At 36.9% G+C, this 23,567-nt stretch overlaps 1 protein-coding gene across 6 annotated transcripts in view; it reads right to left on the bottom strand.

Annotated features, from left to right (window-relative positions):
* The window catches only part of ESR1 (estrogen receptor 1), a 209,219-nt gene that overhangs the window by 17,258 nt on the left and 168,394 nt on the right, over positions 1-23,567 (bottom strand). For all 6 annotated transcript variants that reach the window (XM_088142122.1, XM_088142129.1, XM_088142136.1 and 3 more), the window contains exon 6: positions 8,537-8,675. In XM_088142122.1, coding sequence (XP_087998248.1) covers positions 8,537-8,675 — 139 coding nt within the window. The remainder of the gene's footprint in view (positions 1-8,536; positions 8,676-23,567) is intronic.

Genomic DNA, 23,567 nt, shown 5'->3' with positions numbered 1-23,567 from the left:
AACTGGTGATTTTGGGATTTATTGATTTATTGATGAAAAGGTTTGTTTATGGGAAGAAGAAAACCATGACATGTAATTTGGGAGGCTGGAGATGGTAATTATTGCATTTGTAATTGCTGCAAGGAAGATCAAAAGTTGTGTCTTTAGATAATTTTCTTTTTTTCTTTCTCTTTTGTTATCTTTCACTTTTTCATTTACTCCTTTATGTTTTCTTTCTTTTCCTACTTTTTCTTTTATGTTCCGGTGGTTTTTAAAACTTACGTAAAGTCTTCTTATAATAAAAATTACTTTGAAAATAATCAAATAAAATAAGAAAGGAAAGCATTTATTAAGGATGCACAAATCAGTGGAGATCTCTGATGGTTATCAACACTGGAAAATGGCAAGGGTGAATTTGAATCAGGGTTTGAAATCCAAAAGCAACAAGCTTTAATTCCAACCAACTGAAAATTTATATTCAATTAATTATATTGCTTTTGGATTTCAATATTTTCTTTTGCCTATCTAATTTAACAAGGAAGCATCAAAATGCTTGCAGGTGCATCACATTTTGGCAATGGAATGAAAATAGGAAGAATGGCACACTGTTTAGAGGATATGAATCCTCACACAAGAAAAAGTAAAGTGGGTAAAAGAGCAGAGTAGATAAAAATAGCAGAAGCAGCAGAATAAATTTGTCACTGTTTCCAAGTAAATCTGCCTAATCAGGTCTGAGCAGCAGACGAGCACTTCCACACATTCTTCAATAGGCAGCTTTTGCAGAAGTGATGAACTCATTAGCTGGCCACTCATGCCAATGTCAGAGACCCCTCCCACCACTCAAGCTCTCCCCAGTCAGTTCTGTCCAGAGAAGGAAGGCAAATAGCAGAACATCTGAGACACTGCAAAGCCAGAAAGTACCACTGAAACACCAGAGGGATTCCATAGCTCCAGGAAGAACTCAGGTCCTCAAACTTTACTCAGAAGATCCCTTCAGCTGAATGTTCTTTAAACTAGATCAACCTTTTGAAGCTTTGCACAGCCCTAGTATTTATGAATCCACTTTTAATCTTTGAATATTATCCAGTATGCACTAGAGAATTTTTTCACATACAAGGATTTTGTTGCTCTGACATTTGTTCCGGTGTGTGTGTGAGAGAGAGAGTGAGGGAGGATAGATGATAGACAGACAGACAGACAGACAGACAGAGGTGTGTGATGGAATGCATGTGCCAAAGTCATTGAAGAGCCAAGGTTATTTGTCAGCAAACAACTTGTTGCTGCAATATACACGGTGTTTCTTGCATAGATATTTCTCATGGAAATTTCTAAATTACAGCACTGACAGCAAGGGATTTTCTGCTCTGACTGAGCCCTAAAAGAATGGCAAAGCTCCGGTGATCTCTGACAATCACTGCTCTGTTGAAAATAACATACCTCAATGTTGTTCTTTGAACAGATCTCTATATAGTGAACATATATAGGAAACACCTCTACACAAATTAAATACATATTTACTCATTCATTCATTACACTTGTTTTCCCATCTTTGAATTTACAAATCAACCAATGTTTGGTTTTTTTAACTCACATTAAGCAAAATCAATATGGAACAAGTCATCACCTCTTAAACATGTCCACCTGAAGTTAAACCAAGCAGTGTAATTTAATATGAAAAGCACCTTGCTAGAGATTTAAAGGATTTACTCATTTAAGGAAAAGAGGCTAAATGATACTTTTTTGAAGGACTCTAAATGAGGAACAATGTAAGTTATTAGCCAGACTTCTGAAAAAACTTCTTCCCTAGTTCCTGAAGATCTGGAAGCCAACATGGACTTTCATATAGCTTCAGGAACTAGGGAAGAAAGTTTGTCCATGTTCCTATGCCCAATTTCTGGGCTTAAAAAAAAAAATCAATTAGGATTTTTATTAACTGTGTTTTATTGTAAGGAAGAACCATGTCTACAGTTATAACAACTGAAGATTAGCATCTAAAATATATCTGCACTCAGTAGGAAGAGATTCCTCCTGGAGTAATTTTATCATTTTTGGAAACTAAAATCAGGATTTTGGAAGCCAGTATAAGGCAGTACACGGCAAGCCCTTGATATGACCCATTTGAAATGAGATTACATGGAGAAGAGGCATATAACTAATGGGCCACAGAACTCATTTATCACTTGGTCTTTTGATAATCCTACATCACCAGAAGAGGCAGGGCCAAATTTTTTACACTGTTCTTTTAGTTTTGTGGAGGCATTTTAAAGTTGGAATGGGGGGTATTTTAGAGCAGGAGGCAATATATCCCATCCCCTTTTAAAACCATCCAAACTCCCTCAGAACAGCCTGAATCTGCACCCCTCAAATGTGGCCATTTTACCACCAAATCTCAATAGCGTGGTTTTGGAGTGGTGGGAGGTCTCAGATGGATGCTGGAGTTGTATGCGGCCTGTATATGACTCACGGCCTGTGGGTATATATGTTATGCATATGTGGATATATTCTTGAGACATTACTATTAGTCTCTTTTTATACAGGCATCATTAAAAGGCTAGATTTACAGCACCAAGAAAACTGATATGAAATAATATGAGATTTTGGTGTCCTCAAAGACTGTGTAAATAGCAGACCAGTTTATCCAAGCCTCTAATTATCCACCTGCCCATGGCTGGTTCTGAATCACTTAGATAAACATAGTAACAGAGCAGTTATAACATCACCTTTCTATATTTCTAATTCTCTAAGCTTTTGCATAAATCTAGTGGAATTGTTGGAAGCCACAGGTGCAGTCTCTCTCCTTTTTTCTCCAGAAGGTCCCAAGTCTTTTGATTTATGAGAAACTAGCATGTTTATGAAAAGGTGTAGATCTAAAAATGGATCAGTCTTCATAAAAATCTAAATGCTTTAGCAAAGAATTAAGTAGAATGTGATTAGTCTATGCAATCTATTAGCATATGATAGTGTCATAATCTGTGGGCCATTATGTTAGAAAAACATGACCAGAGATGTTCCAGTCAGGCATCTTACAAAGCTAAAAAGCTCTCTGCAACACAGAGAGATAAGTATGTTATCAATGGTTTGGGTGAGGGAATTGCTGGGACTTTTATGAGGTTTGTAGATGACACCAGCTTGGAGAAGTGGCTAAGACCTTAGAGGAAACAGAAAAAACTCAAAAGGTTCTAGACAGGCTTGATCAGTGCCATTTAAGAAAGAAACCTATAAAGTTCTGCCTCTAGGTAAGAAAAACTAAAAGCCTCAGTACATGATGGGAAAAAAACAGGCTTTGCAGTAGTGCATGTGAAAGGGATCTGAGTATTTTGGTTGATCACAAGTTCAACAGCTGCTAAGAAGACAAATGCTATCTTGGGGTGAATTACCAAGAGCACAGAGTCAGGATCTCAGGAAGTAACTGTTCCACCCTATTGTCCTTGTCAAATCCTTGTCGAATCCCAAGCTGCATCCAGTTCAGAGAAGGGCTATCCAAATGATGAGGGCTTGGATACCTAGCCCTATCCTGATAGTGAAAGGATTTGTATATGTTTCACTTACAGAAGAGCTAACTGATGGATGACAGGACAGCAGTTGAAGGGTTGTCACATAGAAGTGGGAACTTCTTTATTGCCCCAGATACAGGGGGTTAAACTACAAGGAAGTTGGTCCAGACCAGATGTCAGGGGAAACTTCCAGACTGTACGAGTTGTCACCTCTCAGACCAGACTGCTACATGAGGTGGTGAGTTCTCCTTCACTGAGGACTTCAAACAGAAGCTGAATGGTCATCTGTCAGAGATGCTCCAGTGGATCTTGCACTGACCAGGAAGGTGGACCAAGTTGACTTCTAAAATTACTTCCAACTCCATGATTGTATGACTCTTAATAAAAGTGTGTAGGATAAGGGTTATGCGGCACTGTAGTGCTTTCCTGTAATTGCAGGGTCATTTACACTGGAACAAATTACTGTACCTGATTAGATGGAAAATGGTAGGTGAAAATTTATTACTGATGAACAGCACTTTTATTACTGATGAACAGCACTATTACTGATGAAACTTTCCACTTTCTTCATGACCTAACGTGGTGTTGCTGTAAATCTTTTCTCGGGGGTAATGTTGAACAGACATGCTAGCTGTCTCCAAACTGGTACATTCCAGGTATGCTGAGACTACAACTTCCAGATTTCCCAACCACTATGACCAACATTCTGATTTACTGGGAATTCTAGGAACAGTAATCCCAACACATCCAGAAGAAACAAAGATGGGAAAGGATAATATATGTTAATGGGATGAATCACTGCAATCTCCCTGTTTTCAATCAAGGTAGCAGTTTCAATTAAATATATAGCAACTTTTGGCACAAATCGAGAGTATCATGAAAAGGTAGGGAATACTTTCAATCACAGTAAAGTATGAAAGAAAACAAAAATGCTGAGAAAGAAGTGACGGGTTGGATTGAGTATTTTTTTTATTTGAGAATTAAAAAAACAAAACAAAACTGTAGAATTGAGACATCAGTCAAAACAGCCTAGTTTTTCTTTCCAGAAAGACAGTAAATTGCTATCCCACCCTTAGAGGCTAAGCCTGGTTCTAGCTGACACAAATATTTCCTTTAGAAATGAGACAGACATTGGATGACAAGAGATCAGTGGTCCATCATCCATCCACAGCATTAAAAAATACTGCCATTTCTTAAGCGATTCTCATGTTGTTCTCATCGATATCACTTTGTTTTGCTTTTACTGTGTGATGTTTTATAAACGGTCCTCAACAAAATTGCTCTAAAATCTAAAATAGCAACCTGGAACATGAGTCAACATAGGAAGTGGATGTCCTACATATTGATTCCTGAAGAAGTGAACTTGGTATTGCCGGTCAGAGTTTGGGTGACCGGAAAATGGAAAGCCTTGTTTTCTTTTTAACCAATACTTTCTTCATGTTAAACAGCAACCAGGATATAACTCTGAGCATAATATCCCAATCATGTTTACTCAGAATTAGGTATCCCTGTAATCAATATTGCTTACTTCTTGGTTAGTATGCTTAAGAACTGCAGCCTGAATATAAACCTAATCTTTATTTTTTTTTTAACAAAAGTTTTCTATCTTTTTTCAGTGCCAATACACACAGGGGGAAAACGCTTCAATGGAAAGTTAGGCAAACTTTAATTTCTCCTGAAAAAATAAATATTTCTGTCGCTCGCTCTCTCCCAACTCCTGCCTCACTGTCTGCCATACTGACTACTATTTCACTAGTAGACAATATTATTTCAGGAATATATTTCAGTCCATTATCAGGTAGCACTCCAAAAGCATAAGAATGAAATATGGTTGGCTCAATAGCAATACAATCATAACCATGTTTGCACCAAAGTAAGTTGCACTGACTTGAATTAGATTTGCTGCTCCAGAAATATGCTTCAGACTGTGACCTAGATATTCCAAGGGAAAAGTCTTTCTGTTCATTTGGTTCTCCACAAATTTAACAGGTTCCATTAAAATTAAATCTATAGTATAGTGGTGACTATCCTGTTAAAGACTAGCAAATTTATTATGGCACAAGTTTTCACAAGCTACAGTCCACTTTTGAAGTTATCAGATATTACTTCATAGTGACCATTAAGGATCTTTGAATATTCTTGGGATGTCATGTGGATGGCTATGTTATCAAGGGGTAATTCTGGGGAAGAACTGATTCTAGAGGCTCTTTTACCCCAAATTACATACCTTTAGATGTCCACAATATGGTTGCCGTCCTGCCCTTAGTGGGAAGTGGCTCCCTTATTATCCATATACATCATGACAGTTGTAATGGGAAGAAGGAACAACCTTGAGGAACAGGAAGTCAGATAAAGGAAATTTGTCTCCAAAGCAGAAATGTGATTTGAGAAAACGTCTCAGACTTGACCCTCCCTATTTTCTTAAAAATAAAGGCAGGGATGGGGTAGGCACATTCAGAATTGCAGGAGTCTGTTACTGTAAGCCTATAATAAAAGTAGCTTTAGTATTCATGGCTTTGGTTTCCTAGTCTGGTCTACCTTGCAGGGCTGATGGCAATTCAGATTTAGATATAGCTATGTTAGTCAGCCTGATCAGTTTGCAACAGAATCTCTGACTCTACCTCCATCTCTTTGCTAACCAACCCCAAGCAAAAAGGAAGGCTAAGTACATCTCACAGAAGAAAGAATGTCAAAGTCTCCGGGCAATAACAGTTTGTGCTGTAACTTTTCTAACAACTTATAAATATTCTTACAAATAGTTATTCTTATGTGGAGAACTCTTTTCATCAAGCCTGCTGGGATAAAGCAGCCAGTGTTTTCAACATGTCAAATATTGCCAAGTGAAGTTCAAGAACAAATCCCATATTTTCATAACAAGACGGCTGACAGACAGACAGCCTTTTGCACTTTCCTTTTAGGCACCCACATACAAACATTTTTTTCAGTGCTGGATGGTGAATGTTAAGACTATTAGGCAGTAATTTTTATAATAATTTCTGGGTTGGAACTTTTCAAAAAATTCCACAGAATAGAATAATGGCTGTTAACTCACAATTTAGATCATTTGGAGTAGTGAAGAAAAAAAAAAGACATTGTCAAAATAGAAAAAGCATGGGAGACCCCATTTTTTGTTGCTAAGCTTTCGAGTACAGGCAAGACAAACAGAAATGGCTTTAAAATATGTAATAAATAATGTATCCTTGCTGCACTTCCTAGTCAAAATCCTATCTTTGCTCAGAGCAGCACACTGGGAAGAAATTTTCTCTGAGCTTTGAACCTTCTTCTTAGCTGCTCTTGACCTCTCCGGTGGATTTATCTTGGAAATAAAATTTTTAACAATATTAGTCTTTAAGACTTGGGAGCCACATTTTCTTGACTCTTTTAATTGGAATTTTTATAGTTTTGAATCATTCTATGTTTATTATTTGTATGTTTTATGAATCGTATTGAATTCCCTAGCTGGTGGGCTATAAATTTCCTTTATACCATATAAACTCAAAATGTGTGTCTTTTAATATTGGTAGTAAACTGTCTTGGAAGACTTAACCACTGAAGCGCAGAGTCAGTAGTTCAGACAGACAGATCGGCTAACTTTTTCCCAGCATCAGCACTACTGTTCCTACAGTTCAAGTGTCACCACATCAAAGCTGTTTTGGTCTATTTCCTGCTTCTTTAATGTCATATGCCTGGGTACACTGAGTTTAAGACCACTATTGCGATATGTGAATGACATTTGAAACTTCAACTTTATTATGGCCAAAGACCAGACTAGAACCACAGAACATCAAAAGTTTTTCAAAAGTCACATGATGAAGAGGGGGAAAACATACAAAACCAGCCAGGGTATAGCTGAAAACTGCCATGGTTGATACTAATAACCAAAATAATAACAAGTCAAAGCTATGAGAATATCTAATAGGCAAACTAATTCTGATTATTATTTTAAATTTATTATGGCTGCCCATTCCAACAGGCTATGGGCAACTTATAACCTCTACAGAAAGATACGAAATAAAAATAAAGATAAAATGGATAGAATCAAAATAAAACGAAAACCATTATAAAATTATCCTATATAAAATATACTAGGTAATGTGTGAAACAGGAAAACATCAGTTCATAAAAAAGTGAATCTAAAAACCCTGCCACAAAACAAAAGCTACTAACTGTTCCAAAAAAGTTATTATAAAGGAGTTTAGGAGGTCTGGGGAAAAAATCCAGCCTTGGGTGGGTGGGTGGGTGCGGAATTTAATTGCTGGGTTTTTTTGAGGAACCAATATCTTTCTGATTTGACATGCCATCGCACAAAAGGTTGCTATGTTATACATTATGGTGGAGCTCTTGTCAGAGCTGTAGAAAGATCTAGGATGACCTGGGAAGTCCACTTGCAGTGGTGTGATACAGGTATTTTCTACATGGCTATATAATATTGATAAACCAGTAGCACATACTGAATTGTTTCAACCTCCCCATGCCCACAGGAGCACAGCAGTTCTGGATAGAAGTTTTTTTAATATCTCCCCTCTAGCATTGCTGAAGGAAGGGCATCAAAATGCGTGTGTGTGTGTTTGGGGGTGTGTAACAGACACACATGCATACATGGAGATAAACAGATATGTAGTGCACCACCCTGTCATTATGATAATGAATTGGTTGGAAAGCACAAGTGTTTCCATCTTACTGAAGCTAAACAGGTATGGGATCTGCCAAGCCTAGCTTGATCCTCCCTCTTTGTGCCAGCTTGAAGTCCATGATAGAACAAAATGGCCTGGGACATAAATGTACTGAATATGTAAAAAATGAGCATTCCAGATAAGTTAGCACACACCGTAAAGCTAGCTCTAGTCTTTGACATGTAAATGCACAGATTACATGTTTTAGCAAGTGATTTTTATTACAGTAACCCTTCTCTCCTTTCGGCTGTAGGATCTCAACAGTGGCACAGTGGATGGAAGGTCAAAATGACTACAGTTACATTGCACAGCATGGTATTTCTTTTAATTGTGAACAGAAACAGCAACAGCAGTAACAAGAGCAACAACATCACCAAATTGTAAACTAACCTGTCCAATAATAAGTTTGGGGCAAACAGCAGCTTTCCTGGATGCTCCACAGATCTCCACACTAGGCCAATCATCAATATCTCTAACCAGGCACATTCTAATAGATGGACTTGATCATGGAGTGTTAAGTCCACAAACCCTAAAAGAAATGGAAAAGCAGGATTTATACAGTAAAGAGAACAATTTATGTGAATGAGGAGGTCTGTGCAAAACTCCAAAGCTTTGGCTGACTGATTCTGTTGCAGCAGGTCCCTGAATGAAAACAAAAACTGCTTTGATGTAGTGAATTGAATCAAGGGGCTACAAGTAAGAGCTACACAGCCTTGTGCACCAACCAAGATAAATCATTCTGGTCTGCTCTAGAATTGTAACATTTTATGAAGAGAAGACTGGTAATTTGACAAGGTTTTGCTTTTCTGTGCTTTAAAAAAAGTAAGGAAAAAAGTCATACATGTTATGATATAAACATTATAAGGCAAATTCCTGTTTTTCACAGTGGGGTCCTAATGAGATGTGTAGTGGAATAACCGTCCTCCTACTTCTCAGAACTATTGTGTTTGCAATTACTTGCCATTACAATGTCTTAAATCATATATTTGGAATCAGCATTTATTAGTACAGTAGTTTCCCCCCCATCCCGCCACAAGAATTGAGTGATGTCTAAGTATTGGCTTTACCACAATTAAGGATATCTCCTGCTTTCATGGTAGGTCCCATCCACAAGTGCTTAAATTAGATATAATCAAAACAGTGTGGGATATCTAGTTAGAATACAGATACATTTACTTCCTATCCTGTGCAGAAATTGGACTATTTTGAGCACTGCTATATTTTCCCAGAAAGTCTAATTCTACACAAAGGTAGAACTGTTGTACTGGTAGTCCTTGTTTAGCAACTGCCTAGTTTAGCAATTGTTTGCAGTTACAATGGCGATGAAAAAGTAACTTTATGACCAATCTTCGCATTTACGACCTTCACAGGTCTGTAAAGCAAAAGAAAGCTGAAGTAAGATCATAAGTACAGTCACAGTTTCACTTACCAATTGCTTCACTTAACGGCCAAGTTGCCAGTCCCAATTCTGGTCACTAAATGAGGACTACCTGTATAAGAACTGAACTTTGGTCTATGCATCTTTGTGTGAAAGAAATAACTTATCTAATGTGAGAAACTAATTAGTCCCTCCTTACATTATTTGATAATAAAATAAAACATTAAAGGTAGACTGGATGTAATTAGAATGTAACCAAGCGAACAGTGCCTCCTATATCTAAGTCCACATAGATTTCTGCTATATCTTATACTTGAATATTATGCTAATTATAAGTTTAATAGGACAGTTGCAATTGATTGCTCAGAGCTGGTAGTTGTGCAATTGATTGCTAAAGCTCTAAGTTCTACAATTGATTGCTTAGAACTAGGAACAGGATGCTCTGATTAGATCTGGGAACTGTATGTCATCTGCCTGGAGCTGAGAACACAACATTCTGCTTGGGGCTAGGAACTGTTCCTTCTTCTATTGGAGCTGAAAGGTGAATTGCAGAGTTGGTTATTGAAGCTAGGAACCATCATATTGAAATACTGTTTCAACTCATCTATCCATTCTGGTATACAGCATATAAATATAAACACAGGTATTCCTTTTTTTCTTCACTTTTTAAAATTCAGTTTCCTAATACAATATGGAGAGTACTAACCTTACCAAGGATATAAGAAATAACAACCATTTTAGGAGACTAATATCTAATCATTCAAAACCTACAGATTAGCTGTTAATGATAAAGCAGAATTACTGGTTAAAATATTTGAGGCATATACTTTCTGTTCATTTCATTTCTCTACACTATTTCTCATTTTCTCAGTTCTTTGAAACATATACTTAAATGAAATTGGAATATACTCATGATGTATTTAATTTGAGAATTTATTCTGATACTCCTAGCACCTCTGTCATGGGATCATCTATATTTTTGCACTTCTCTTCAGGCATCCTTAGTTTACAAAAGATGTCAGCCAGTGCTGGATCACATCTAAGACTGGATCACTTCTTAGCCAGTTTAAGTCATAAATGAACAAAACTCCCTTCACTCAGCTTCCTCCAAAACAAAAAAAATCTTACTATATCCCCACCCTATGATGGATAACCACTTAGAGTAGATTTTTTGAGTGGTTGTAAATACAGTAATATGGTGCAAGCATATATGATCAAAGGTCTTCTGAGTGATGAGGAGAGAGTGAATAAGAAAGAGTTGTAAATAATACATAAATGCCATTTGCAGAAATGCCCAGTTTCTGAAAACAACAGATGAACTATATGAATCTCAAAAACATTATTGAAATTCCACACTCAGCTTAAATGATTCCTCACATATTGTGAAAGCAACTATTCAGCAACAAACTCTTCAAAGAGCCATAATAAAACAAACAGCATGTAGTCACTGAATTTTGATTTCAGATTAATATCAGTTAAGTTATTTTGTAATGATTTTACAAAATAATGAATATATTCAGTAGTATAAAAATTGAGTATTGATTATCAAATTAGTAGCATTCATGAAATATATTAAAAAAAGATTTTAATTATCCCACACAAGCAATATTTAAAAGCATCTCCATATGTTGCTGTGTGCCACAGATGATTCTTGTGCTTAATCTCAAAAGGACAGAAATATGTAAGTGTAGCTCTAAATTATTGCAGTAGAAGAAATTGTTGATTATTCTGCTAAGGGACATATTATTTTTGTAGAAAAAATATTAATTTTATTAGCTTCCCTCACCCTGATCATGCTTCATGCAAATTGCTTTTTAAATCAAGAGTCTCATCTCTTTAATGAAGTTATTTTAGAAGGAGACTTTAACAGAGAACTGAGTTCATCATGAGGTCACCTAAGTAAATCTATTTCATTGTTAGGCTCTTTATCCAAATCTTTGAACAGAATAGTCATATTTAAAAATGAAAACATTAAAAAGGTTACAATGAAAAAGAAAAACCCAAAAGTTTGGAAAGGATTAGATTTATATAGGAAATCATTAGGTATAATCAATGCATATGAAGTTGCTACAATGCTATTTTAATTAAAGCAAAAAAGGAAAAGGAAAGAAATGAAGGTAATAAATTAATAGCAAGCAGGAGATGACTTTTCCAGTTTGACTACTGAGTTGCAAATGACGCATGAATATGAATCTGTGCTTTTATTTAAAATAACTCTGTGTTTTTTTCTTACTTTAGGTACAGAAACAGCTGAAAACATTATTGATGTTGTGGATATCTGAAACTTAACAAAATCATAGCTAAATGCTTGTATAGCCAATGAAGTGAGTTCCAGTTGTAGCTTGATAGTCTGTTCTGTACTACAAAATAGCAAGCACACACTATATCAGTTCCATATCTGGAAAATATCTACTAAGATAGTCCAGGAAGTAAGCAGTTACCACTTGCCTTGACCAAGCCCAATGATGGACAAGCACCAATTGTTCAACCAAAATGAATCATAGCCCTCAAATGTTAGAGGAGATGACAGCAGTATCTTTTCTAAGTTGTGGAGCTATATACAGTATAAGGAAGTTTTCTGATGTTTGCTATTACCTTCCCCAAAGAATTTTTTTCCCCTTCTATTCTATAGGAAGTACAATTATTTGCAATGGTAGCTTCTCTCCCTAACCCAGTAATCTTCTTCCATCACTAACACTTTCTTGTAGCTGACAGTAGACAGCATGGATTGGAACCAGTATCAAATTGCTAAGGGACCTACATCAGTTATGTGGTACTACTTTGCTTTCAAGATCTTGGAGCTGCTGGGGAAATTTGGTAGTATGAAATCAACCTAAAGAAGAAAAAACGTTTTGGTGCCTACAGCAAGTTTTTCACCCCGTCTTAAATTCTGTGAGAACATTAACAAAACAAAGCAGCTCTCTGTATATTGATGCTCACCGGATGTATTGAACTTCAATTCCCTTCCCAGCCAGCATATCCAAAATCAACTAAAGAGCAACATGTCTGGAAGGCATCAGACTGAAGAAGGCTACTTTTCACCATAAAGTGACATGTTTCTTACCATCAAGAATTAAGGTACGGATTTTTTTCCCCACCAATACGCAACACTAGATTATTAAATAAAATTAAAGAGATCTTCTGAAATGATCTAAATTGCAAAATCAAATGTCAGGAGAGAAAAGCAAAAATTAAAATAAGTGGACTATCAGAGTACTCACCTTGTTCTAAAATACAGCAGTCCAAACTTTGAAATCATTGCAAAGGATGCTGTCTAATTCCAAAGGGAAAAGAAAATTGCACCACTTAGCATTAAGATCCCTGGAGAAACCAGGCTGATCAACAGCGTGTCTGTGAATCTGTCTGGGAGTTCATCTGTGTTATTCAGTGAGCAATGAGAGAGGGGAGCAGAAGATCTGAATTATTCCTTATAGCTTCACAAGGAAAAGAATGACAGTATTTTTTAAAGACACTTAGAAAGCACCACATTATTCCCATGACTAGAACCATGACTATTCAGTCTATTTTTTGTATGCAAGTGGGGTCGCACCAGTAGCTGTTACAGTGGCAGCGACAACCTACTCCAGTCATCCACTTTGCTGTACAACTGTACTTCTTTCATTCTAAACTGAAAGGTCAAACTTTTGGATGGCTACCTTTCCAATTTGTGGTCTGGACCACCAAGAACATAATCAAATCCACAGCTCTGCAAGGGGAACACCAGATTGCATAACAGCTGCCTTTTTCCAAACCTGTATTCCCTTCAGTACAAGTTTTTTCTCAAGTAGTTCTACCAAATGTACAGAAAAGGTTGCACCATCCATCGAAGTGCACATGCCCTCTCGTGGACTACATTCAGTAACTGTCTTCTCCATAAGATTTAGCTTTCAGTTAATACACATAGAGTTATTTGCATTGTGGGTTTGCCTATGCAACTATCTTTGGCCACAACAGAAAGAACAGTAATGACCATTCATACATAGGGGGACATCAAATGGCCAACCAGTGCTTCAATTGTTGCATCTTACACATCCTTTCCCACTGAAAACAGTTGAGACCAGTGTGCCATTGCAACATCAGCTTTGGCTGTGGAAATCACTTTGCCAGAAAAGACAAATGAAGCTCTGCCTGCCTGTACAAGACACAGCAAGATTTCTTGGCTAAATCTTTCCTCTTCTGAGTAACATCATTTTAGCTTTGCATGGACTAGCATAAGCCAGCTGTGGGTTGTTCAGGAGATAAAAATATTGTTGACAGTTTTACTGTGTGTATATTATTTTGTGAACAGCACGAGTGGAAAAAATAAGATATATAGCTTGATGCTATCAGCAAATGCAAAGCTTTTCATCTCCATGATATTTTATTCTCCCTTTATAGAACGCAAGAAAAAAAAGACAAAACTTTATGAGTTGCCTTTTGCAGCACAGCAAATATTACTATGGGTTGCATGGCACCTGCCTAATTATTTAGTTGAAACTGCAGCTGGTCCAAAACTGAGGTAATTGTTTTCCCCTATATCACACAGAAGTACAGATTATATCCAGTCTCCAGTTATTGAAGGCATCCAGGGGTGTCCTGAAGGTATGTTGACATACGTCAAGATGGTGGCAAGACGATGCAGTTGGAGCTCTTTCTGTTTTTTATATGCATCACACAGGTGATCCAAATAAAAAATGGTCAGCCCTTCGAGCATACCATCGTGGACACCATCTTGCTTTTTTCACCATACCTGAGGGACACCTCTGAAGCCATCTTTTCTCATTCAGATCTGTCAATTCTATTGTCATGTTAGACTTCTGCAATCAGAGTTTAGAACAATATTTGAAATAATCTTACTCCTCAGCAAGTGTTCTCTCCCTCCTCTTTTCCATTCTTTCAAAACTGAAGTTCTACCTGTTCCTCCATTCTTCAATAACACTTCTTTGAAGTTGCCACAGATGAAAGAGCTGATGTTTTATATCAGGTCCAAAAACTCACTTCTGAGGAGATAATACAAACTTTTTCTAGTAGATTATATACAAATTCTTAGGTAACTAACATGGGAGTATTATTTAAAAGAAGGCAACCAACCCTATAATTGGAAAAAAAGTATTTTGGAAAACTGCAAGTACTAGTACTAAGACAATGAGAGGCAGCTTGAAAGGAAAAGAATTGTGAGAAAGAGGGCCAGTTCAGACTTTGCTTAACACGGGAAGGGGTCAGTATGAAGCAAGTGGATGTTTGCATAAGTTTGATTTATTTATTCATTTTGTGAGGAAAATGAGGAATATATGCAAATATAACTGATTATTTTGCCTTTGGGTCCTGCGTTTTGATTCCACAATTTGCCTGAGTTATAAATGTGAATACCATTAGTTCTCTCTCCCAACTGTTCATAGAATTTTGGATGCATCTTACTTCTCTTGCACATCCATGCTCCAAGAAGGCATTATGCACTCTATGCGGTCGACTATTTTATGCGCTATTTAAAGTCTTCAAGATATAGTATTACAGAATTATATGAAATATGTCCCATACTTTTACTTTATTTTATTTTATTGCATCAATATTTTGCTTTTCCTTATAGAAGGTCTGTATCTCCCCAGTTTATCCTCAATATATCCCATTGAGGTGGGCTAAGCTGAACAGTTAGGACTGGCCTAAGACCATCTAATCAAGCTTTGCTCTCCCAGTTTAGACAGAAAAATTACTTGGGCCTGATTTTGTGTGCATGTGTGTGTGTGTGTGTATGTGTGTGTGTATGTATACATATATGCATACATACATATCCTTTTCTCCTGTGTGTCTTGACTGTATCTATGTCTGTATGAGTTTCTATTAAATTTTTATATGTCCTGGGCCTACGTCATCTATGTTGTAAATTGTAAAGTGATAAAGGAAAGTTTAGGATCCTATCCGAGTTCTCCACTGTGTTCAAGACATTAATACTTTGCTTCCAGAAAATCGTGTAAGATGATTTCCACTAAAATTAGAGCTACCATATCTCAACTACATAACTCCGGGTGATTTTTTAGATGGCAGCAAAGATTTACAGAAATCTTCTAGCTGCCATCTAGTGATCATCCAGAATGTACATAAATAGTGTTCTATGTAAAGTATTGGTCCATGTGTGTGCAAAAATATCATCTGTGAGTGTTGGCGGAAGAATAGTGAGCCTGTTGCAAATTGCTAGCTCCAGAACACATCAAAACAAATCTGTGCTTGGAGAATGGAGTCCTTCAAGCCTAATTATTTTTTAGCCTGCATTAGGGTCATGGTCCAAGATACCAGCAACTGGTGTTAATTATTTTAAAAGGTCATTTTACATTTGCTATTATGGACTGTACTATATAAAAGTCAGAAGAAAACCTTTTAAAGGAAAATTGGAGATAGTATTTACAATTATAATTATAGAGACGACCATAAACAGTGTCAACTTTGCATTAAGTCTTTTATTTTAAAGGCCATGACAAGCATTTTATCTAAACTGGTCAAAATTATGACTTCAGCAGAAATTTACAGTAATCCATCTGTACAGTGTTCATATATGGAGAGAGAGAGAGAGAGAGACTCTTTCCCAATTACATAATCACATAATATAATTAAATGGTTGCTTATTTTATCAGGGCACTTAAATATAAAGGAACAAAGGCAGCAGCATCTTTTACAGACACATAAGCCAAATTTAAACCAATATATCGTTGCTTTTGGTAACTGTTATAGTTGTACAACATTATTTACTTTTAGTTTTTAATTGCAGTAGTAATCTTGAAAGAGGACAGAGAGACCCAAGCCAGACAATGTTGTCACAGCAGAAAAAGGCTCCTTAATTACAACCATTTATTATAATGTGTTAATACATATATATAGGAGAGCCAGTTTGGGGTAGTGCTTAAGGCACCAGGCTAAAAGCTGGGTGATCTTGAGCCAGTCCCTCTCTCTCAGGCCTAGGAAGAAGGCCATGGTAAACCACTTCCAAAAATCTTGCCAAGAACACTGGAGGGACTTGTCCAGGCGGTCACCAGGAGTCAACAATGTCTTCAAGGCACAAACAAAAACCAAAACCCACATCTATGAACTATAACAACAGGACTTTCTCTTATGTTTGCTCAGATTGACTTCCCCTTCCCCTTCTCCTCCCATTTTATTGTCAAAATAAAGGAACAAAATCCAAGTTATATTATTTACATAATACAGGCTTGGAATACATGATTTCTCTCATTACAAACGACCAACATATCCTCTCCTCTGTTCTAGATCCTGCCATGGGCGATGTAGCCAGTTTAACCTTTTGTTCACAATTTCACACACATCCATTTGCATCATTTATTTCCATCTCTATAAATTATTGAACCGTGAATATAATGTTAGCAGATCTGGACTGCAAAACTCTGAATGACTACTAGATGGTAACATAAAAATTAGATTTCTCTGAGGGTTTTTTTTTTTTTTTTTTTTTTTTGCCATCTGTGGTTGCCTCTAGTTTTGCAGCTCTGGTAGCCCCAAGTTATGCAACTTGATAGAAATGCAAGAACAGTGTAAGAAGAGTTGTGCTGGATCAAGCCAAAGGCCTAATTCAAAATTATGACCTCCCAGTTACCAATTAGATGATTCTGGATAGGATATTTCCCCCTTTTAACTTGTAATAAAGGGGTTCTTGTTTCTGACTGGAGCTACTGATTGTTGATTTTGGCTGTTTATTATTATAGCATTATTATTTGCTGGACTTGGTTCTGAAACACTGAGGACATTTGTTGGTTGGTTGATTTGTTGATTGATCAATAGAACTTGAGCTGGACTTACTTTGGAGTAATCAAAGGACCTCAAAAGGGAACATCATTTTTTCCTCCCTTCCCTAATGTTGCTATGGATATATACATAATGACATTTTCAAGTTGGCACATACAAGGCCTACAAGTACTTATCATAATGTGTGTGTGTGTGTGTTTCTAACGTAGATTTATGGGAATGAAAAAATGCATTCCTGCCATTGCAACTTCTGCTATTCAGTAAATAGTTACTTAATGTATTTCCCTCTCAACTCACACACACATATATATGCATTCATACACATAGAAATCACAACCTCACATATATGACTAATATGTTATATGATGCTTATGGTCCAGCTTGGTCAAATAGGAGCCAACCCATGTAGACCATAGCTCCCATCTCAGGTTTATATAAATTTCCATGCAGATAGAAAGACAATGGACATTTTCCCCACCATTATCCATTTCATTATGTTCAAAGTTGTGCACTTCTGAAAAGTTCCTATCCAGTATAAGTTACCTCAATATTTGTGAAGCAATCTAGATTAGCAGTCTTCACATCCGTTCATGCTTCACAAGTGTTTTATGGGATAAGAGTTCCACTGTTTTGTATTTTGATCCCAGAATAGTATGCTTAAGTATCTCCATTCAAAATCTAGCATTATTTTCAGTTTTCTTGATTAATGAGATCGAATTCTGGGCTACAATTAGTCAGCCTCTCCTTTGCCCCCTTCCTTGGCCTTCCATTTGACTACAGAAGCGCTCAGGTGCTGTTTCTTTCAAGAAGACCAAGTTTTTAACCACATCATTAAGCGATACGATTACTAGAAGGCACGGCTGCCTATACTTCCCTGCCAAAGAAATGTTTCAGACAAGACACTGTGTTTATTTTTGTAGCTGGTAATAAAACAATATTTGAACAAAATCCTTCATCCCATTACCATTATCTTATCACTCTCTGTACCAGCCATAAAAGACAGTGGCTACTGAATCTCTCCTTCTGGCAGACAGCAACTACTACTAGGGGCTTTATAATAGACAGATTAGTGTTCAGAGGGATACTATTTTGGAATTTGAAACTGGACCCAAAGAACAAAAAATGACTCCTTTTCCCAGGGCATTTATCCAATATCCCCTGTCCTATTAAAAATCAGTACATCTGCAGTAAATTTCATAGCAGCAATTTCAAGCCTTAGATACCAGATAAATGTAGAGGGATACAGTGGTTATTGTGATACATATGAACCCCACCTTTGATGGGCCAGACCTTTGTGGGAGGGGATGCCAGCACTGAGTCAGGGTTCAGCTTCCTTAGAAGGAAGTCACTGGAGACTGATGCGTTTTCTGAGCTGTAAGATTTATTTACCCATAAATACAGGCTAAGCACAAGATGAGAGATATACTCAAATGATGTGTCCAAAAGTTTTCTTTACTTCAAAAAGAGTGTTCTGGGTTATCAGCTCCTTTTCAGGGTATATTAAAGTTTCTTTAAGAATTTATTCAGCTTCTCTCTCCCTCTCTCTCTCTCCCCCCCCCCCCCCCAATCTAATTTTCGTGCTGGGAAAATGCTGGGAGTGTTTCTGATACATGTCCCTCTACAACTTTGCAGTTTCCCTGGCTGTCCACCTTCAACTGTGACGCATTTCCTTGGGAGACTTAGATCACTGGAGAAATTATGCTGTTGAACATCCTTCAACAACCTCATAGCTAAGGTAAGTGCAAGAATTCTGAATTTCAACCATAAGAATATAACGGAACTTTCTTTTTAAGCCTCTCCTACACACAATTTCTTTTCTACCAGCCTGAATGAGAATAATTCAGCACACATTTTTGCAGGAGAAATAAATTTACTGTCTAACTTGGGAACTTGGAGCTTGCAGAGGATTTTTGGGAGAACAAATACATTCTCTCCCACGTTCCTGCCCTCCATAACAGTGATTGTTCAGTGGCAAGCCAAGCTAATAGCCACCTCTCTTTGGCTGATGGAATAAAAAGGATGAGGCACCTCTCATTCAGGTAACTCCTCATCAGAACTGCTTTCTTTGTTCTTAAATTCAATTAGCACATTCCTTAGGGTGGGGAGAGATCACAGATCAAAATGTAGCCAAATTAAAGTTGGCTGACCAGTTTCACTACTTTCAGCAATCTCTTTTCACCAGCACAAAATCACAGATACTTGATTCGATCATTCACACATTACCCTATTTTGCAATAAAGGGATAACTTGGAGGTTTATCTCCTTGAATCCCATCGCAATTATTTATTTATTTATTTATTTATTTATTTATTTATTTATTTATTATTACATTTGTATGCCACCCATCTCCCTCAATGGGAGACTCTCGGCAGCTCACAATTAAAAAACCAAAAGCCTATAACAATTAAAATAACCCATAAATAATTAAAAACTGAATCCCTTAAAATCCCCTATAAACCAAACCCTGTGCACAAATACACAATGGAGACAGCAAAAGTTTCTCCTTCTTATCTTTCCATAAAACATGATTAAGGCTTCAACATTATAAACAGTTAACTATGAAAAAGTCCCTGTTGAGCTCACTAGGACTTCTAAATAACACGGGTAGGATACAAACACAGATTTCTATAGCAATAAGTAAATTCACATACCTAGATCACAATTATCTTGAAGCCCCTGGGGGGGGGGGGAAGAATGAAAACAGCCAGTGTGGATATCTAGGATCAGCAGCTACTTGATTCCTTCCAAAGATATATGCATTAGCAAAATGTATATGTTGTGTTTATTCTTTGCTCTGGTATTATACTTTTCTGATCCAGGGTATTTAAATTTAACATCTGTAGAACAATCCACCAGATTGGAGAGAGGCTGTGGGGTCTTTCCAAATTTTATTTAACTTTCTAATGCATATTGTATTTATCCTGGCATAAAGTTTTTTAAAACTGTATTTCTCTGTCTGCAAGGAACTTACTCCCAAAACACCTTGCATGCCCCCAGCAGTAGCAGACTCCCCCCCAAAGAGGCTTTTTCTTCCCCCATAATTCCTGGAATGTCCATCTCACTATGCCGGGTGGCTTGGTCACCCTGACATTCCAGGAAACGATACAGAAGGGGGAGCCTAAAACACATCGTATCAATCAGATGAAGTAGTGAACTGAACACACCAAGGAATATGGCATTATGACATAGACCGACTTGACAAAATGCTACACATATTGAAGGACAGTGTGATGACCTGGCAAGTAAGGCCACCAGAAAGTAAGGATATCCTTGGTAGACAGCTGCTGCTTTACCAGTAGCCATGGCCAGTGGATGAATCGCCATCTGGAACAGTTGTAGTTGTATCTGTAAGGGCAGGGGTGAAAACCTTAGAAGTGCTGCAAAAGAAGTACTGGGGATTGGGATGGCGAAGGAGCTAGAAATATGCCAGAATCCTATCCCAAAATCCATAGGGAGCAACATTTGAGGGTTCTCTTCACATTAGATTCATAGCCAAACACTAGCTTTCCTCAGGGAGAAAAAAATCTGCAGGGAGTAGAGGGTTGCACTTATATTTTCACACTAGAAAGTGTCTGAGAGATCTATTCATTCTTGACTTTTAAAATATTCTGCGTGTGTAAATAAAATAAAAATCAGTGTTATTCTCTTACGTTACAAAATTGAAAACTGGGTTCGTAATTTCAGCAAATGGCATTCATTTAGAGAATAAATATTAGGGAAATAAAGATAACAATTTAGTGGGGGGGGGGTTCCAGTAATTAATGTGTTTCTCTCTGTAACAATCAGTGATCATATCAGTCATGGCAACGTATTACACAGATGCAGAAATGGGATCCTTCAGTTTTAAAAAATATTGGTCTACCACACATTTGAATACAACAGTGCTTCATCTACAAAACTGAACATACTGTGCTGTACCAAAAAAATGAAGGATATCTTCAGAGTTCATGGCCTTTAAGTCATTTGTTTAAGTCATTGAAATCTAGAATTAATCTTTGGCAGAGGCATCTGCAACCATTTTGATATCTCCTTATAACTTAAACTGTAACTCTGATTTACGAATGGCTAGTAAATCCTTCAGGCAGAAAAACCTCTCATAAACTGGGTGTCTATCGAAACAGTATTTAAAACATGAAGAACTAATAAATGAATCTGATGTAGCACAGATTCCTGTCTGAGTCAACATTTGGCCTTTTTTGATTCTGATACTACAGCTACCTCTATATTTGTGAAAGTTCTTAATAGAATTAATTGAAATTTCTAAGTCTGTAATTTATGTTTATAAATTAATTATAAATTATAAACAAATTAATATGTTTATAAATTAAAAATTAGTTAATTATAAATGTATAATTATAAATTATAAATCAAGGGAAACAACTAATGAGCTTGAATGTTGAGTTTTTGCAAACCAGAGGCAGGCAATTTTAGAAACTGTAATTAGCCTTTCTTTTTCTTAAAATGCAGTTCATAACAGAAAATTATTAATAAATAATGTCTATGTTTGTCTTGCTGTTGGAGACATGCTACAAGAGTTGGACTGTTAACTCACATAGTTTGGGCTTATGCTATTGTCATACATAGGTCTGAAATTCCTAGGATTATTAATTACTTACACTTCTTATCTATATCCCTACTATTTGGAATATATCAGGACATCTGGTGACTGGTGGGTAACCAAAACAATACAGCACTGAAAAGATACATCTACAGCTGATTTGCAACAGCAGATAGTTGACAGCAAGAATTGTGACGATCAAGTCAAGACAATCATCCAAGTGATTCTATGACTTTGTTCTCTCTATGCTGTTTCAGTACTGGGAAAACAGGAGATTCTCTACAAGCTGCAATTTCATTGGGACTGCAAAAACAGTCTTCCATTTCAAAGTTGGCAAAGTCCCCTAAGAGTCCCTCCCTTCTTGGTACTGCCAATAATACAGATGTTTGGGAGGGGGATAATAAAAAAATTAAGCAATTTCTAGAGGCGGAAACACTGGAAGCTGCTATGTTTCTCCATGCAGTTTCCTCTTGAGACTTATTTTAGGGCATTTTCATTGGAAAACTGTAAAGAAACAAGGATGAACTCATCCTATGATTCTGATTCAAATCAGAAGGCTCTGCATCTAGCATAATTTAAAAAATAAAAATATGTAAATTCAATCATGCATTTAATATAACATGTTATCGGGTCATGACATTTTTTCTCTATATTGGGTCTTTTGAAAGAATCCTGTTTAAAAGGTATCAAAGAGTGACTGGGGGCAAAATCCCTGTTTCTCTTCTAATTGCTGTGATAGACTTTCATTAACTCAGGGAATCAGCTGCATATAGAGTACAAATTCCAACTAAAAACAACTTTGGGAAGACAGCAGGAGACTTCTGTGTTCGTTCATGGCCAAATCTAGAAAGGAGCAAAACAAACAACCGGCTTAATCTATTGCTTGAATGTGGGGGCAGAAGGATGATTTCTGAGAAACAGTGTAATAGAATGTTCTGTCACTGAGTATGACAGATGTCACTGGGTAAAAATAATAATAATTCAAGAGTGACCTTCATTTTAGACAATGTAATGGCTAAATAAAATGGAGATGGAAGATCAGTCCACTGGGAGCATGGAAAGATTAAATGTTCTCACAAATTTTATTCAGTGTGCATATTTTTCAAAAATGACATTTAATGTGCACACTTAAATCCAGGATGAACCATATTACAAAAAGTTACATCTTTAGCTTTTAAATCAATTGCTATCTACCTTCAAGGGCCAGATTTGCATTATCACTCTAGAATATTTTTCTAGCATAGCAGATAGAAATATAGCAATGCTCTCTCATGCAAAGAAACAGTGAGCAAAGAAAGGAACATGCTGGCAATAAAATAAAATAAGCCAGAGAAGAGTCCTGAGTACAGTAGAGCTTCAGGTTATAGATAACCAAGGCAAACTCATAGGAATCTCTGAAATCTAACCTATAAGGAAGCAACATGGAGTTTCAAGAGTCTATTCCAAGAGCAAATTCAGGGCTAGCTGGTCCCATTTCATCCATTTTTCTGGATCACACAGTGACCAACAGGATGCATCTGGGAGGCTCACAAGACTGGACTGTATGAAAATAAGCCCTTTGTGTTGTAGCTTTCCAACAATCAGCATATAAAGCTGCAGCCCATGAACGAGGAGGTGGTAAACAGCCAGCAGTATTAGCAGCCACTGATAGCCTGGTTGTTCATAAATCTGCTAGGCCCTTTTAAAATTATGCAAATTGGCTGCTGTTCCCTCAGTTGCTGACAGACAATTCCATAATAATACTCTCCATGAAAAAG

The sequence above is a fragment of the Python bivittatus genome, unplaced genomic scaffold (assembly GCF_059951505.1).
Source record: "Python bivittatus isolate LINGU-HERP-01145 unplaced genomic scaffold, Pbiv_v1 ctg000020_np1212, whole genome shotgun sequence".
Taxonomy (NCBI): domain Eukaryota; kingdom Metazoa; phylum Chordata; class Lepidosauria; order Squamata; family Pythonidae; genus Python; species Python bivittatus.
Note: the sequence above shows the minus strand (reverse complement) of the source record. Positions and strands in the feature narration are given on the sequence as shown.